The 15,563-nt window shown below is 36.1% G+C and overlaps 1 protein-coding gene across 2 annotated transcripts in view; it reads left to right on the forward strand.

The window, feature by feature from the left end:
• The first annotated feature begins 1,582 nt into the window (after positions 1-1,582).
• The window catches only part of arhgap32a (Rho GTPase activating protein 32a), a 34,314-nt gene continuing 20,333 nt past the window's right edge, over positions 1,583-15,563 (forward strand). Inside the window, exons 1-5 of one of the 2 annotated variants that reach the window (XM_048160881.1) lie at positions 1,690-1,828; positions 5,524-5,641; positions 11,600-11,687; positions 11,779-11,873; positions 11,980-12,064. In XM_048160881.1, coding sequence (XP_048016838.1) covers positions 5,553-5,641; positions 11,600-11,687; positions 11,779-11,873; positions 11,980-12,064 — 357 coding nt within the window. In that variant the 5' untranslated portion in view covers positions 1,690-1,828; positions 5,524-5,552. Of the gene's footprint in view, positions 1,829-5,523; positions 5,642-11,599; positions 11,688-11,778; positions 11,874-11,979; positions 12,065-15,563 lie in introns of both variants that reach the window. The other variant, XM_048160880.1, reaches the window with a different exon arrangement.

Below are 15,563 nucleotides of genomic sequence, written 5' to 3' on the forward strand. Positions count from 1 at the left end.
GGGCCGTTTACACGACAACTAAAAACGGAAAACTTGAAAACGGTTTTCAAAGTGCAAGTTTTCGAAAACGGTCTCTGTGTAAACAACAAAAACGCGAATCTGTGAAAACGATGACATCATGCACATTACATGTTTTATCTATAGTGTTTCATCGCCATCTAATGCCTGCCAGAATACAGCATTTTTAGTCATTTTCACGAATTTGTAGGGTATCGTTTTGTTAATGGTGTCGTCTGTCCCAGGTGAAAAAAGTACGTTTCTATAATGTACTTAAAGTGCTCTATTTTCATGCACTAATTTTGTACTTAAAGCAGAACTAAGTAACTTTTTTTACCTTCATAGTTTTCTAAGTCCTTACGATGGTTAATTGACTTGTAGTTGTGTGTTTGAGGCGAGCACTAACCCCCTCTGGCACGTCTACGCCAAAAAACAGCACTTGCAAGTTGAGCTGCGCCGACCCGACACAATCTCGCCTCATGTTCACGTTCACGCTTGAGTGACAAAATGCTTTACGGTAATTCAAAAACAAGATATATATTATGACTTTATAAGACAATTTCGAAAATTACCCACCTCCATCGAGATTTCTTGTACTGTATTTGCAAAACTACTGCGCTGGTAAGCGTTGTAGTCATTGTAGTCCAGAGCTGCGCTTGGAGTATTTTCAACAGTGTGATTCACTGGAGGAACCTGTAGGGGGAGCTTCGCAAATCTTACTGAGTTCCACTTTAATATACTAAAAAAATCTTAATCTTAAAATAATCTTAAAATCATCTATACGTGTAGGCTACTCTGTGCTATTTTGAGACCATGAAATATGAAGTAAAATGTGTTTTTAATATAGGCTACTATCTCTGTATTTAAAAAATGTATTTAGACATCACTTATAGTACATTTGAACCCATAGTGTACTACAAGTGGTAAATATATTTTTTAAATACAGAGATAGTATATTAAAAACACATTTTACTTCATATTTCATGGTGTCTCGAAATAGCACAGTAGATGCTCTTAAGATTATCTTAAGAAGTACTAATGAAGAATTTTTTAGTATGTTAAGTACAAAATTAGTGTGCCAAAATAGAGCACTTTAAGTACATTATTAAAATGTACTTTTTTCACCTGGGGTAAGCGGAAAACTTTTCTCCGTTTTAACCATATCGTTGTCGTGTAAACGTATACCCTTAGTTCAATTAGGATATTTAAGTAGCTTTTATGAATGTAGCCTACCATAGAAAAAAAAAAAAACATTACTGGTGTGCATTTTGAGACAAAACAATGGCAATGACATATTTTAAAATAGCCGTTTTAACTGAAAGCAACTCAAACATGCATTTTAGACCAGGATTAGCTTAAGCCTTGTCTGTGAAACCAGGGGAAAATGGCTAAAGATGTAGGTATCATAATACACTTTAGGGCAAGAAAACAAAACATTTCCCCTAAGGGAAGTCTTTAGAGCCATTGTACCATATTCGTGAATATTTAAGGTTTTAAATGTTGATCAAATCTCAGGTGGGTGTTCTCAGCAGGGACTAACAAGAGTTAAGTGGATCCTACTGACATCCACCTTGCTCCTGGCCACGCCCCCAGCCACGCCTCCAAACACACGCACTCAGTTTATCAGGTGGTGCGTGCGAAAGAACTTTTCATGTGTCCTGCCTCGAGACCGAGCTCACTCACTCACTCACAGATCCCACGTTCACACACGATGAAGGATGCTTTTGTTTCACTCTATTTCACACGCATTCACAATAAAGGATAGATGTTCTAGAGGGATACAACTCTTGGATTTCATTTGGGGAAGTAACGCTGAAACAATCACAGACAGGTGAGTGACTCGTGTTGATCTTTCCTCTTTTTGTTGGCGATTTAAGAAGCATCTGCACTTATATTATAACACTAAGTATACACAAGTAATATTTTCTAGTAATATTGTATCAGTAGCTACTTAAACATTTCTAGTAGTCTAATCTGCGCCGTTGTAAATTCCTTATAAACCTCCATTTTATTCACTTCCCCCGGTTGAGGACAAGCACCCTAAAACAGTTTAGCCCAGTATTACGAAACATGGACACACACACAACGACTCATTAGAGATACAGAACTCAGTCTTGAAGTCACATGCTGTTGCCCATGACAACAGTGCGCATTTTATTGCCAGCCAAAGGAAGATTTCAACATCACTATACGGTTCACTTCTTCACCTCCTTAGTCACAAAACAATAAACAAATACGTGTGCACGAATATTATTTCCTGTCTGTAAACATTCCCCATCAGATATTCAGGATACAAGACTGACCGATTCCTGAAGGATTTCATGAAAATCTGTCGCTTAGCAACCACATCAATGTACATCAGCCTTCACAATTCCATACTCAAGTTGTAAATAATGTTCATTCTGTTTATTTAAATACTTTAATACTAGAATGGGGTCCAAAGGTCTGTGACCACTAGTGAAAATACTTGTATGTAAGCCTAATAATAATAATAATAAAAAATAATATATATATATATATATATATATATATAATATATATATATATATATATATATATATATATATATATATATATATATATATATATATATATATATATATATATATATATAATCTATTTTTATATATATATATATATATATATATATATATATATATATATATATATATATATATATATATAATCTATTATATATGTATATATATATATATAATCAATTTTATATATATATATATATATATATATATATATATATATATATATATATATATATATATATATATATATATATATATATATATATATATATATATATATATATATATATATATATATATATATATATATATATATATATATATATATATATATATATATATATATATATATATATATATATATATATATATATATATATATATATTATCTATTTTATATATATATATATATATATATATATATATATATATATATATATATAAAATAGATTTTAAATCCCAGAATTTATTTTTTTTATGTAGTCAGACATTTGGACCCCACTGTTTTCTGTTGCGTATCAAAGGATACAGACCATAAACTGTTGCTCATATTATTATAACTATCATTATCATTATATCATTATTTAAGTGTCCATACAGGCAGTGTGATTAGGTTTGTATTAATCACCAGAGCTACTGTGTGCCTATGTACCGAAGGTGAAGTTAACCCTCTCAGGTGCCTGCATGCACACATGGAGCTGTCTTTCCTGTCAGGGAGGGTTCATTCTGCTGAGTCAACATCAAGTTTCTCCCTCTCAGCACTTTTGACAGCAGGGCCAGAGTGTGAGAGGAATATTTTGTCGTTTTCGTATCTCGGTACTCTCATAAGTTCTGTGCATGTCAGTCTTCATAAGGTCTCTCTTTTTGAGGTGGTTAAACTGTCACTGTGGGTGTGGCTCGATATTCCAGTGTTCCTTTTGTTTATTCTTCACACTTGAATTATTGATGGAGCGTATTGTAACGTTGCTTGTATAAGTCTGTGTAAATCCTGTATTCATCATGGTAATGCATCACTGAACATGGCACAAGCACTCCTTGTCCTTGTTACTGATTTTCTTCAGGTTCATTTTGGTTCGTTTAGGTTCAAGGTCCACAGTCACCATTTAGCCAACTGATTAAAGCATAAACTAAAATTTAATTGTAGTGCATCTATTATCTGTATTCATTTTCATTATCTGACTATATAGCTATATTGCGACCCTTGGTAAAAATAAGCAAAAATGACTGAAAATTTGTTTTTGCCATTTCTCCTTTTAGTCTTTGATTCAAAATATTCACAAATCTAACCTTTTTAATTGAAGTTAATTTACACAAAATGTAATGTGTGGAATAAATGAAATAAATGTTTTTTTTTCCAAAGTATGTGTGCCAAAAGTATTACAAATTCTGAGTAAAAATCTAAATTAAGTATATTCCCATTCATATGATATGTTTTTAAGTTCACCTTAGTGTTCAGGAACATTTAAGTGATAAGTCATGACTTCCTGTTTCACTGGGCTCTAAATATGAAGCGACACAGACCAAATTCCTATAGTCATCCATATGGGAAAGACTGAGAATACAGTAATGATGTGTGACAAAAGGTTGTTGAGCTGCACAAATCATGAAATGGCTAATAGTTGAATTGTTGGAATGCTCATTTCCACTATTTGGGAAATAATTAAGAAGTTAAAATCAACTGGAGATGGCAACAATCTACCTGGAAGAGAATGTGTGTCTATATTGGCCCCACATAGATTGAGGAGGACAGTTTGAGTTGGAAAATTGCAGATGCTAGTTGGGTCTTGGGGTCTGAAAATCTCTAAAACTATGATCAGATCTCACCTATACACCCACATCTTGTTTGGGAAGGTTGAAAAAAAAGCCTAAATACTGTACATCTACAGGCGCTACTGGAACTTTCAGTAGGACTGGGTTTTATGGTCAGATGAGACCAAAATAAAGCTAGAGGTGGGTTTGGCATTGACAGAAATATAGCCATGTAGAAGAGTACCTCATCCCCACTGTGAAATATAGTGGTGGATCTTTAATGCTGTGGGGCTAATTTTCTTCCAAAGACCCTGGACAACTTGTTAGGATACAGGGTATCATAAACTCTGTCAAGTACCAGCAGATATTAAATCAACACCTGTCAGGAAGTTTAAACTGGGCTGTGGTTGGATCTTCCAGCATGACAATGATCCAACGCACATCTCAAAATAAACAACAGAATAGTTCACTGACCACAGAATGAAGGTTTTGCCATGGACATAGCAGTTCCCTGACCCAAATCGCATAAAAAACCTGTGGGATGTGCTGAAGAAAAGAGTCCACAAGCATGGACCTCTGAATATGAAGGATCTGGAGAGGTTCTGAATGGAGGAATGGTCTCAGATCTCTTGCCGTATGTTCATCGACCTTATTACGAATTATAGAAGAAGATTCAGAGCTGTTATCTTGGCAAATGGAGGTTGATTTTTGTTTAAAGGTTAGATTTTTGTAAATATTTTGAATGAAAGACTTTTACGTTTACACATATCCTGTTCACATGTATCCGCAAAAAAAAAAAAACTAGAAACTTTGTGTTATGCGTGTCAGGCCAGTAGTTGGCGGTCACTTTGTAAAGAAAAAATATGCACCTGTAGACCGAACACATAATACGCATTCACGTCACCTTTTTCACAAGTTTGCGTTTGTGTAGTTTACATGGAGACAATAACAGTATTGTTTTCAAAAACTTGCATTTTTTTATCAATTTACCAAGGGGGCCAATTTTTCTGGAGCCCACTAGCTTTTAAGTTATCCATCCATACATCCATCCATCCATCCATCCATCCATCCATCCGCAATGAATATAACCTTTTATTCTTGTATAGCAATACAAAGTAAGTAAATATGTCCACCATGCACATACATAACACACATGTGCATGCCTCAGGCCTTCATCCTTTGCCAAGGTTGGAGGTTTATCTTAAAGCGAAGTCCGGTCTCCTCCCTCCCCTCACAGACGGGCAGCTGTTGCAGTGACTCAGTATCATGGAGGCGTGCAGCGGGACTGCAGCAGCGACACACAGCAGAGCTCCAACACCTCTGAGAGACGCATGCAGTCATGATCCCTGTGAAAGGTGAGTAACAGCCTGAATTCTCCTCTCAGTGTGCTTTGGCAGCTGCAGTGCTCGATTATGGCTAGTTATGGCTTATAGCGTGTGTCTCTGTGTGTGTGTCCCTCTCTTGCAAGGTTAGATGAGGCATTTTCTTCACAATTGGCTGAATCTCTGCATAACCAGGTGCAGTGCATGTACTGGTTTTTGCACACGCAGGCATTTTATGTGTCATGTGACTGGTTACCTTATTCTATTTCTGAGACAGCATATTTCAGCTGCACTGCATGCAGCAGATGTGAATTTGTCCCCTGAGGAGTAAATTGTTGTGGTGATTTGTGTGCAACTGGTGCCCTACAGAGATGATAACAAGGACAGTCATCAATGAACGTGTTGTACCGCCCCAAGCAAGCAGGCATGGTTTAATGTAAAAGCCGATGACATGACGCTTTATTTACTATTAATTTATTCAAAGTTAATTTAGTTAATTTTATCAGGGTGATAACTGTTCTAATATTGTGCAGTAAAGTAAATGTCTGATTAAATTAAATTCTTGAAAGGAAAAACATAACCTTAACTACTACATTAAGTACCGTAGTTAATCTTTTATTATTTTTATTGAAAAAAATGAACAAACCTGCTTATTAACATTTAAATTTATTCCACCAGATCAACATCATGTGATGCAACCAACATACAGAAAAAAACATAAAACAGGAAGCTATATAAACACACCTACAGACCCTCGTCAAAATGAAAAAGTATTAGATAATATGACTTCTTTTTATGACAAGGCAAGGTTAGTTCAGGTTGATGTGTACACTTACATATACTAAAATAATATTTTACTTAATGGTTTAAATGTTAACTTTTTTTCTAAATTATATTAAAGGTGCCATCGAACGTTTTTTTTACAAGATATAATATAAGTCTAAGGTGTCCCCTGAATGTGTCTGTGAAGTTGCAGCTCAAAATACCCCATAGATTTTTTTTTATTAATTTTTTTAACTGCCTATTTTGGGGCATCATTAAATATGAGCCGATTTATGCTGTGCGGCCCCTTTAAATGCTGACGCTCCCCGCCCACGGAGCTCGCGCTTGCCTTAAACTGTGCCTAAACAAAGTTTACACAGCTAATATAACCCTCAAATGGATCTTTACAAAGTGTTCGTCATGCATGCGGCATGCATGCTTCGGATTATGTGAGTATTGTATACTGTTATATTGTTTACATTGATTCTGAATGAATTTGAGGCTGTGCTCCGTGGCTAACGGCTAATGCTACACTGTTGGAGAGATTTATAAAGAATGAAGTTGTTTATGAATTATACAGACTGCAAGTGTTTAAAAATGAAAATAGCGACGGCTCTTGTCTCCGTGAATACAGTAAGAAACGATGGTAACTTTAAACACATTTAACAGTACATTAGCAACATGCTAACGAAACATTTAGAAAGACAGTTTACAAATATCACTAAAAATATCATGATATCATGGATCATGACAGTTATTGCTCCATCTGCCATTTTTCGCTATTGTTCTTGCTTGCTTACCTAGTCTGATGATTCGGCTGTGCACAGATCCAGACTTTAATACTGGCTGCCCTTGTCTAATGCCTTTCATAATGTTGAGAACATAGGCTGGCATATGCAAATATTGGGGGCATACACCCCGACTGTTATGTAACAGTCGGTGTTATGTTGAGATTCGCCTGTTCTTCGGAGGTCTTTTAAACAAATGAGATTTATATAAGAAGGAGGAAACAATGGAGTTTGAGACTCACTGTATGTCATTTCCATGTACTGAACTCTTGTTATTTAACTATGCCAAGATGAATTAAATTTTTCTTTCGAGGGCACCTTTAAATACAAAGAAGTGATTTAAACTAGTTTTATTTTTATGAGTGTAAATTTTTGGTGAAAAATCAACATTCAGTATTTGAAAAAGACATGAATAATATGTAATATAAAATAAAAATGTTACCAAAATCTCTCTTTATTTTTGTTGGCAAAAAAGAGGATGACTATATTATATATTGTTGTTTTTACATTCCAAATATCCGGTTCATTGGATGGCACGAGCAGCAGTTTCTCAATGACAACAGTGGTGATCATTAATAATTACGATTATAATTTTGAGCAAAATAGTGGTGATTACTTTAACCATTATTGTGCAGAATAACTAAATGTGACTAAAATATGACTAAAACATCAACAGTTTTCATTGACTAAAACTAGACTAAAATGCCCAGACTTTTAGTTAACTAAAACCTGACTAACAAAAAACAGGTTAAGGCTGACTAAATATAATTAACAAAGACATTTGATGCAAGAATTAAGACTAAATAATAAAAAAATAGCTGACAAAATTATCACTATAATGGACACTCTCATAATTCATAATGCATTCACTGCAAAAATGTAGTTTTTTTCATTTGCTTTGTATTGTTTTCTGAAAAAATGTCAGCAAGAAAAATAAACCTAATTCAAAGGGAAAACAAGGTTATTTTTCTTACTCCACTAACAGATTTTTTTTTTTTTCTTGTTTTAAGCATAAACTCAATAATTTTATAAATTTTTCATTAAACAGCACAATATCTGAAGTCATTTTGCTTCAAGTAAATGTATCCTGATTTAAGAATGTTTAGATATTTGTAGTGGAAAATGAGACAAAAATACTAAGAAAATAATTTTTTGATGTATTGACCCATAATTTTTTGTTATTTGAAACTCACTATCCTGCCATTATGTTGCACCTGTGACTTTAAAATGGCAGTAAACTTTTGCCTCTTTCTTCCATGAACCGGATCAGGCATTTTTATCACTTAATCTCATGATGGTCTAATCTGGAGGAGAAAGGGGTAGTGTGGGATGTTCTGGAACAAAATCACTGACTCTGTCTTTTGTCTACTGAATGAATCGCCTAAACTCCAGGCTTTTATTCCCATTCTAAAGGCTTTCCAATCCTTAAAGCTGTTCCAGCTCACCTTTCTTTGCCCCATGGAGTGCATCATATTTCAAACCCTGTTCTTTGTTACTTAGGGTGGATTCATTTGTGACTGACTGACTGACTGATTGAAGCGATATCCTTGTGCGTTGCAAAACATACAATAGTGTGCTTTTTACCACCACTGATCTGATCTTCTATAATGTCTCCTTGTTTCGACCCTCTTGGCCATGTTCTCAGCTGCAGGGTGAACTGGGTAATGCTCTGGAGATTATCTGAAATGGGTGGAATATTTCATGTAGATGTGAAGTGAAGAGTGAGCTTTTATTTTTAGAAACAAGAGATGAATGAATAATTCATCATGATTAGCTTATAAACTTAGGTTTGTGCATAATCTGATTGAAGAGTGGTTTAACTATTACACATCTTAAACAGCTTTACTAATGGTCTAAAGACATTATATAAGGTCTAGTACCCCCATTAACAAATCTGATTTTGAAATTTTCCTATATCTAAGATCCTAACGGACACATTGAAAATGCATTAGGCCTGGTATGTGTTTGTTTAGCAGCTTTACTCTTGTGTTATTGACACAGCTTGGCCTTGGTCAAATTGTAGCTCGTTGTTTGGTTATTTCCTCACTCAGAGGTCATGAGTTCAGTATAATGAGTGGTGCCTCTCAACTTGGTTATTTTATTGCCTGCATGTCCCGCTTGATTAGGCAGCCAAACTGAAGGAATATATCTAACTGGGCTGTGCACATGTTCGGGACATACAGGAGCTGTTGGCTTGTTGGGGACTTGGGTTTGGGTCTACAAAAAGTTGGTGCCCCTGTTATGCTTTTTCAGTTTTAAAGATCAAAGTGCATGACAAATGAGGTCAGTAATTCCAGTCTCACTTCCTGTTCTCTATGTAGGTTCATAACAAATTTGCATAATGCTAGCCTATGGTCTTCATTGGCTGCCAGCGATCAGCCTCTACTTTGCCCTGCCCTCAAACACTGTATTTGTAGCTGAGGCCTCAAAGAGTTTGTTTGTGTTGTCGGCATGTTGAGAACACATTGTTTTCTGCACTGCCAAAGAAAATCCACTTTGATGCACTTCCATGAGGACTCGAATTGATACGGTACACCCGACACCATTGTTACTGTTCGTATCGCTGTGTATCCATAACTTTTTGTCGGCATGGTCTGAAGATGATACGGTTCGATTTTGGTGAAAATCGGAGCAACGGTCTAGGAGGAGTTCGAAAAAGTAGGTTTTTAAAGTAAAACAATATGGCGGACAGGAAGTTCAGCCGACTATGGCAAATTTGATATCTATGTTCTCAGCATGACCCAAGGAATTTACTGAAAACAGTTTCATTACAATCGGTTAATTTACTCAAACATTTTTTGTAAATTTTGTTATAACTTTTGACCACAAGGTGGCGCTGCACCAAAACTTCTTGAGTATTGTCAGGGCATGGTGCTAAAGACCCATACCGAGTTTCGTAACGATACGCTAATGCATTCGTAAAATACAGCATTTTAGCACAAAATTCAAAATGGCCAACGGCCAAAATGTCTGATATGGATATCATTCGACTCGGCATGATGCCCCGAATCTAACGAGTCCAAATTTATGATTTTTGGACAAACCCATCAGAAGTTATAAGTAAAAATATTTTTATATCTCCGGACCAGTAGGTTGCGCTTCGCCGAAACGCTGCATGTTGCCTCAGGTCATGCTTGTGATGACATGTACCAAGTTTGGTCTGAATACGATAAAGTGTTGCGGAGATACAGCCTTATGTCTATTTTCGCAAGCGCTATGTACAATTCGTTCACGTGTTTTTCGAAAACAGTTTGACGAATCGACTTGAATTCCATAACTTTTTGTCTGCATGGTCTGAAGATGATCTGGTTCAATTTTCGTGAAAATCAGAGTAACGGCCTTGGAGGAGCAATCGTCTTGAGCCAAGAAATCAGAGGAAAAAGGATTTTTTTTTTCTCTAACCCTTACGGTTCAAAAGTTATTAACGTAAACATAAGTGCAACTTTGGACAGCTGGTGGCGCTAGAGGGATTGAGTTAGAGACTCTAAATTTGCTATGGACACAGTTCAGACTGTCCTCTAACTGTGTGCCAAATTTCACAACTTTTTACCATACGATTCTATGGGCTGGAAGAAGAAGAAAAAAAAAAGAGCGCCAACAGATACAATAGGCCCCTAATAAATGGGGTGAATTTTAATTTTAATGTTGAATTTAAAATTCTGTCATTTATTGTTCCTTCTATTGAACACAAAAGATGTTCTTTTGAAAAGCATCTTAAAAATAGTCGATATGATTTGTGTGTTATATTCCAATTCTTCTGAAGTCATACGATAGCTTTTTTGTGCTGCGACATATTGTGGTTCCAAGTTTGAATATACGTAAACAATGAATGAGATTTGAAAATTACGACAGAACTATAATTTTTCGACTTAAGGCTGGAATACACTACATGATTTTTTAAAATTTAAACAGATTTGATCTAAAGTTAAAAAATCTGAGTTTGTGCCCATAATACCCATAATTTTCTGTAAAATTTATCAACTCTGACTGCCCAAAATCTTCAGAACGCCATGACTTTCTGCAGCTAGCGTTGACTCCTCCAGGCTGCAAATTGGGGCAAAAGTCGTGTCGTGTATTCCAGCCTGTAAGTTTTGGTCTGTTCCTCATTCAAAGCTGTTGTGTGGTTTCAGGAGACCTGGAATATAGTTCACTAGTCATATGGATGGCCTTTAAGGAGCTTGATAACCTTTGATCACTAAATTATTTCATTGATTGGAAAAGAGCAGCATGAACATTTTACAAAACATCTTATTTTATGTTTTACAGAAGAGTAATATGCATACGAGTCATTTTGGGTGAACTATTCCTTTAAGACAATCCTAGTTCAGAAATTTCATTGGTGTTATTGCTTTGTGCCGAATGATGCTATGCAGAGGTATGTATGTATGTCGTAGCGTAAGCTTATTTCAACATACCCCTCTCTGATTCTCTTTTCTTTAAGGCCCCACCCAGAGGAGGATGAGGGGGAGGAAGATAGGAGCTTGCAGCCAGCAGAGACTGCAGGCTGGGAGGACGCCATTGCTGTTATGGTGCGTCTGTGTACTGGATTTCTGTATGTCACGCTTCAAGCCTTTGGAGTGCTGTGTAATCGTCTGTTTGTGTGTGTGTTCGTATATGCAGGCACGAGGAGCGCCGATGGTCCATGATCTGCCTGCAGAGTCTTCTCTGCGCTCATGTGTCAGTACGGCCAGCATGAAGGTCAAGAACGTCAAAAAGTAGGTGTTTATATGATAAAGGGAAGGTTTCTACAGAATTCATTTTCTGTTTTGTCTCCTTCAGACCTACGGAGGAGAATACTGATGAGCTCTTTTTGTTTTGCAGACTGTCCCTCACCAAAGGCCATTTTCCCAGGCTGGCAGAATGTGCCCACTTCCACTATGAGATTGTTGACTTTGGCTCTGTGCAGGTGAGGGTTTTTATGGTAAATGCAGTCCTTCCGAAGGCCATGATCACTCATGGTTGACGGGAATGTGTTAATTAGGCTCTTTGCTTTGGTCTTGGTTTCAGTGGTGGCAGATTATCCATCATGTTGAAATTAGGGCTGAGGTTTAAGTTACAAGCAATCCACATTGGCCTCTGTATAGTTATTTGCCATCCTACAAATAGGATCTTCAGACTGTGGAAAACCCCTTAAAAACCCTCTTCCTCCTCTTAAATTTATACAAGCATTTCCTCAGATAATAGCAATATTTTATTCACACACACACACACACACACACACATACACACACATATATATATATATATATATATATATATATATATATATATATATATATATATATATATATATATATATATATATATATATATATATATAATATATATATGTATATTGTAGAAATGCGTCCTTCCTAAATAAAATTTTAAATTTCTTTAAAAAAAAAAAATTCTGATCCCAAACTTTTGAATGGCAATGTACATTTTCTTAAGCTTTAATTGGCCATTATATATAGCTACTGTGCCTTTAAGACTTCTTATGCAAATGTTCTGGTATGATTGCACAAACTGGCTATCTCGCACTAACAGCACAGGCCAGGATGCTGCGTATGTTAATGTGTTGATATGTAAATGTGTGAGGTCATATGTTAATATCTTCATAGTCACCGTAACCATAATGATTAATGACATTAATAGCTGTGATGGAAATGGAGATTTGCATTAGTTTTATGCAGACATACTTAATGAACAAAGTCCCTTTAAGGCGAGTCAGTTAACTTGGCAGCCATTTTGTTTACACCCTCAAGCAACTAAAAACAATTTTTTTTCAAATCGCGCTAAAAATATCTTTTAGCCTAGTCCAGTTATGTGCATTCTCGCGTAAAAAAAATCTTGATCAGAAAAGGCAATTGGCACTTTTAACTGGAAGATGCGATTTCCATTCCATATTTGCCGCTGTATTTGATTTTTCTTTTTGTGGTCAGTCTGCTGCCGCTCTTCTCCCCATACAGTCTCTCAGAACATCATACTGGGCTTCATTTTTATTTCGACATAGGCCCAAAACACGTTTTTGTCCAGCCAGATTTTGCTATGCTGATGGGTTCCAGCAGAGAGCAGCAGATTTCGTTTCCAGTAAATACCACCGAGCCCCTCCTCAATCTTTCCTGTATGTACCGCTCTAAGAGCTGAGGGTGTTGGTTTCGATGCATCATAAACAGGGTACGGTGTCATAGCTGAGGAACAGGAGGTTTACCTCCACGTCTCACAGCTCTGTGCTCTGCGCCTCCATCATCTTGTGTGTTTCAGCTCTCAAGGTCACACAGACTCCTGTTCTATTAGATTGCATTCAATCTCTTGAGTGCGTCACGCTGACACAGTGGCCGGGGGCTGGAGGAGTCCAGAGTCATGCATGTACCAGAACAATGATACTCGACTCCAAACTTGGCAGTTAAATAAGACATGTTTAAGAAGGAATGGTGTTTATTACTGCATCTCTTTTGTTGCTTTCAAAGCTCATGGGCATATTTTAGCAGTTTAACAATGTCATGGTGCCTTTTGTCTTTCTGGTGTAAACTTAGAAAAAATAGAAACCTTTTCTGTACCAAGGACAACTGAACAAAACTAAAAGATCATAATATATGAGCTGAAGGAGATGAATTTTACACTTAACAAAATATTTCTTGCCTCTTTTTTCCAGGGCAAAATAAATTTCTTAAAATATCTAAACATGCATAATGCATAATACGTCATGCATAAATCTAAGCAAGGTTTTTAGTCAAAAAATCCAAATTGGCAAGAAAAAAAAATCTAGATAGATAGATACTGAAGTAGTACTTTCTTGTGAAACATACTCTTCTGTATTTTCTGTAACTTTGAAAAATCATTTTTTACAGTGTACTAGTAATAATATTAACATTAATTATTAATATTTATTATTATTTTTTGTTAATCTGTCATATTTTGTCAACACTGACATTTTTTTCAGTAGAAAGACTGAAGTAGTACTTGTAAAACACACTTCAATAACTTAAAAAAATCTTTTTTTACACTGTACTTGTATTAATATTAATACTAATATTAATTATGTTATTTTGATTTGTTTTAAGCTGTCTTATTTTATGTTAACACTGACTGTGTGCATTTTGTTCAAGCATATGAGAGATGAAATATGTGAGAGAGATGCACATTTTGCCTTCAGGTCATTTGGTCAGATATCAGATTACACAGAAACTCATATTTTAGGTTTTAGGAATGTTAAAAGCAAAATGTATGAAGATATATTAATATTATTAGTGAAACATAAATCACTCTCCTAAACAAAATAAAGTGGCCCCAAAAGTATTTCGCCACACTTGGCCAACAGCTAACTCTGGTTTCATATTTTATTGTCTAAATACAATGACATTCATTTAAATGTGGTTTAAGCTTCCATATACTTTTTTTAGACCGCAAGAATAACCTTGTCTGTGTTCAGTCCTAGAATAGGAGATTGAGTTAACATCCATTCTGTGGCGTCTTCATGTAGACCTTTGTTGCATTCCCAGAGGTGGTGTGAATGTTCCACATTCCTCGGCTCAGGTTTACAGAGGAGCTTTCAGGATCCCTGCCTCTTCCTCTAGTGCAGAGAGAGATGGAAGAAGAACTGGGCCAAATTCAGTGATGCTGTAATGAGCTTTTACTGATCTCAGAACAGTCACCTCCATCTCCATATCAGCAGCTGGTTGGGACATTGATTAAGTCTCTTTGTTATCTGCTATAAATCACCTCAGACAGAGAGGAGGGCCTCATGTGGCGCTGCAGTCCTCACTCACCACCATTTCATTAGAATGGACCCAAACCTGCAGGTTTCAGCAGGTTCCACAAACGGTGCTGCTGACCTGTGTGAGAAAAGGGTTTCCAGTAGGTGGATCTATCTTGAAATATTGATACTTTTGCTATCTGAGCTTAATCTGCATGGCTGATAATACTACTGGGTGAGCATCAAGATTTTGTAATGAAACAGCAAATCAGTTTTACTGAAAACTCATGATCAAGAAGTCTCGTAGAATATGTTATAGATGGATCCTGATCCAGGATCTAAGTTATAAAGTGGGTCAGCGCTGGATTATATGATTTATCATATTCATGGAGCCTGATTAATTTCTGATCTCTAAGACTCCTGGCACTCCTCTTTAGGGGAAGATGCATGACATGTGATTGAATTGCTGACATCCCTTGTGTAAATTATGGCACTGTCATGTTGGCTCCAGATGGAGAAAGGTCAACTCATGATCACTGGGTTACTCTTTCTAGCTTTTATGCAACTTGAGGAATTTCTTCTTGGTTTATTGCTTTATATCTTTTGCTGGAATTTATTACTCAAGTGGAATTTCAATCCACGGATTGTATGACGTAAACAATCAGTTTACTCCCGATGTGGCTGTTGACCTTTGGCGTCTACTTTTTACCCATTTTCAGTCGCTACA

Source organism: Megalobrama amblycephala, linkage group LG16 (genome assembly GCF_018812025.1).
Source record: "Megalobrama amblycephala isolate DHTTF-2021 linkage group LG16, ASM1881202v1, whole genome shotgun sequence".
NCBI lineage: Eukaryota > Metazoa > Chordata > Actinopteri > Cypriniformes > Xenocyprididae > Megalobrama > Megalobrama amblycephala.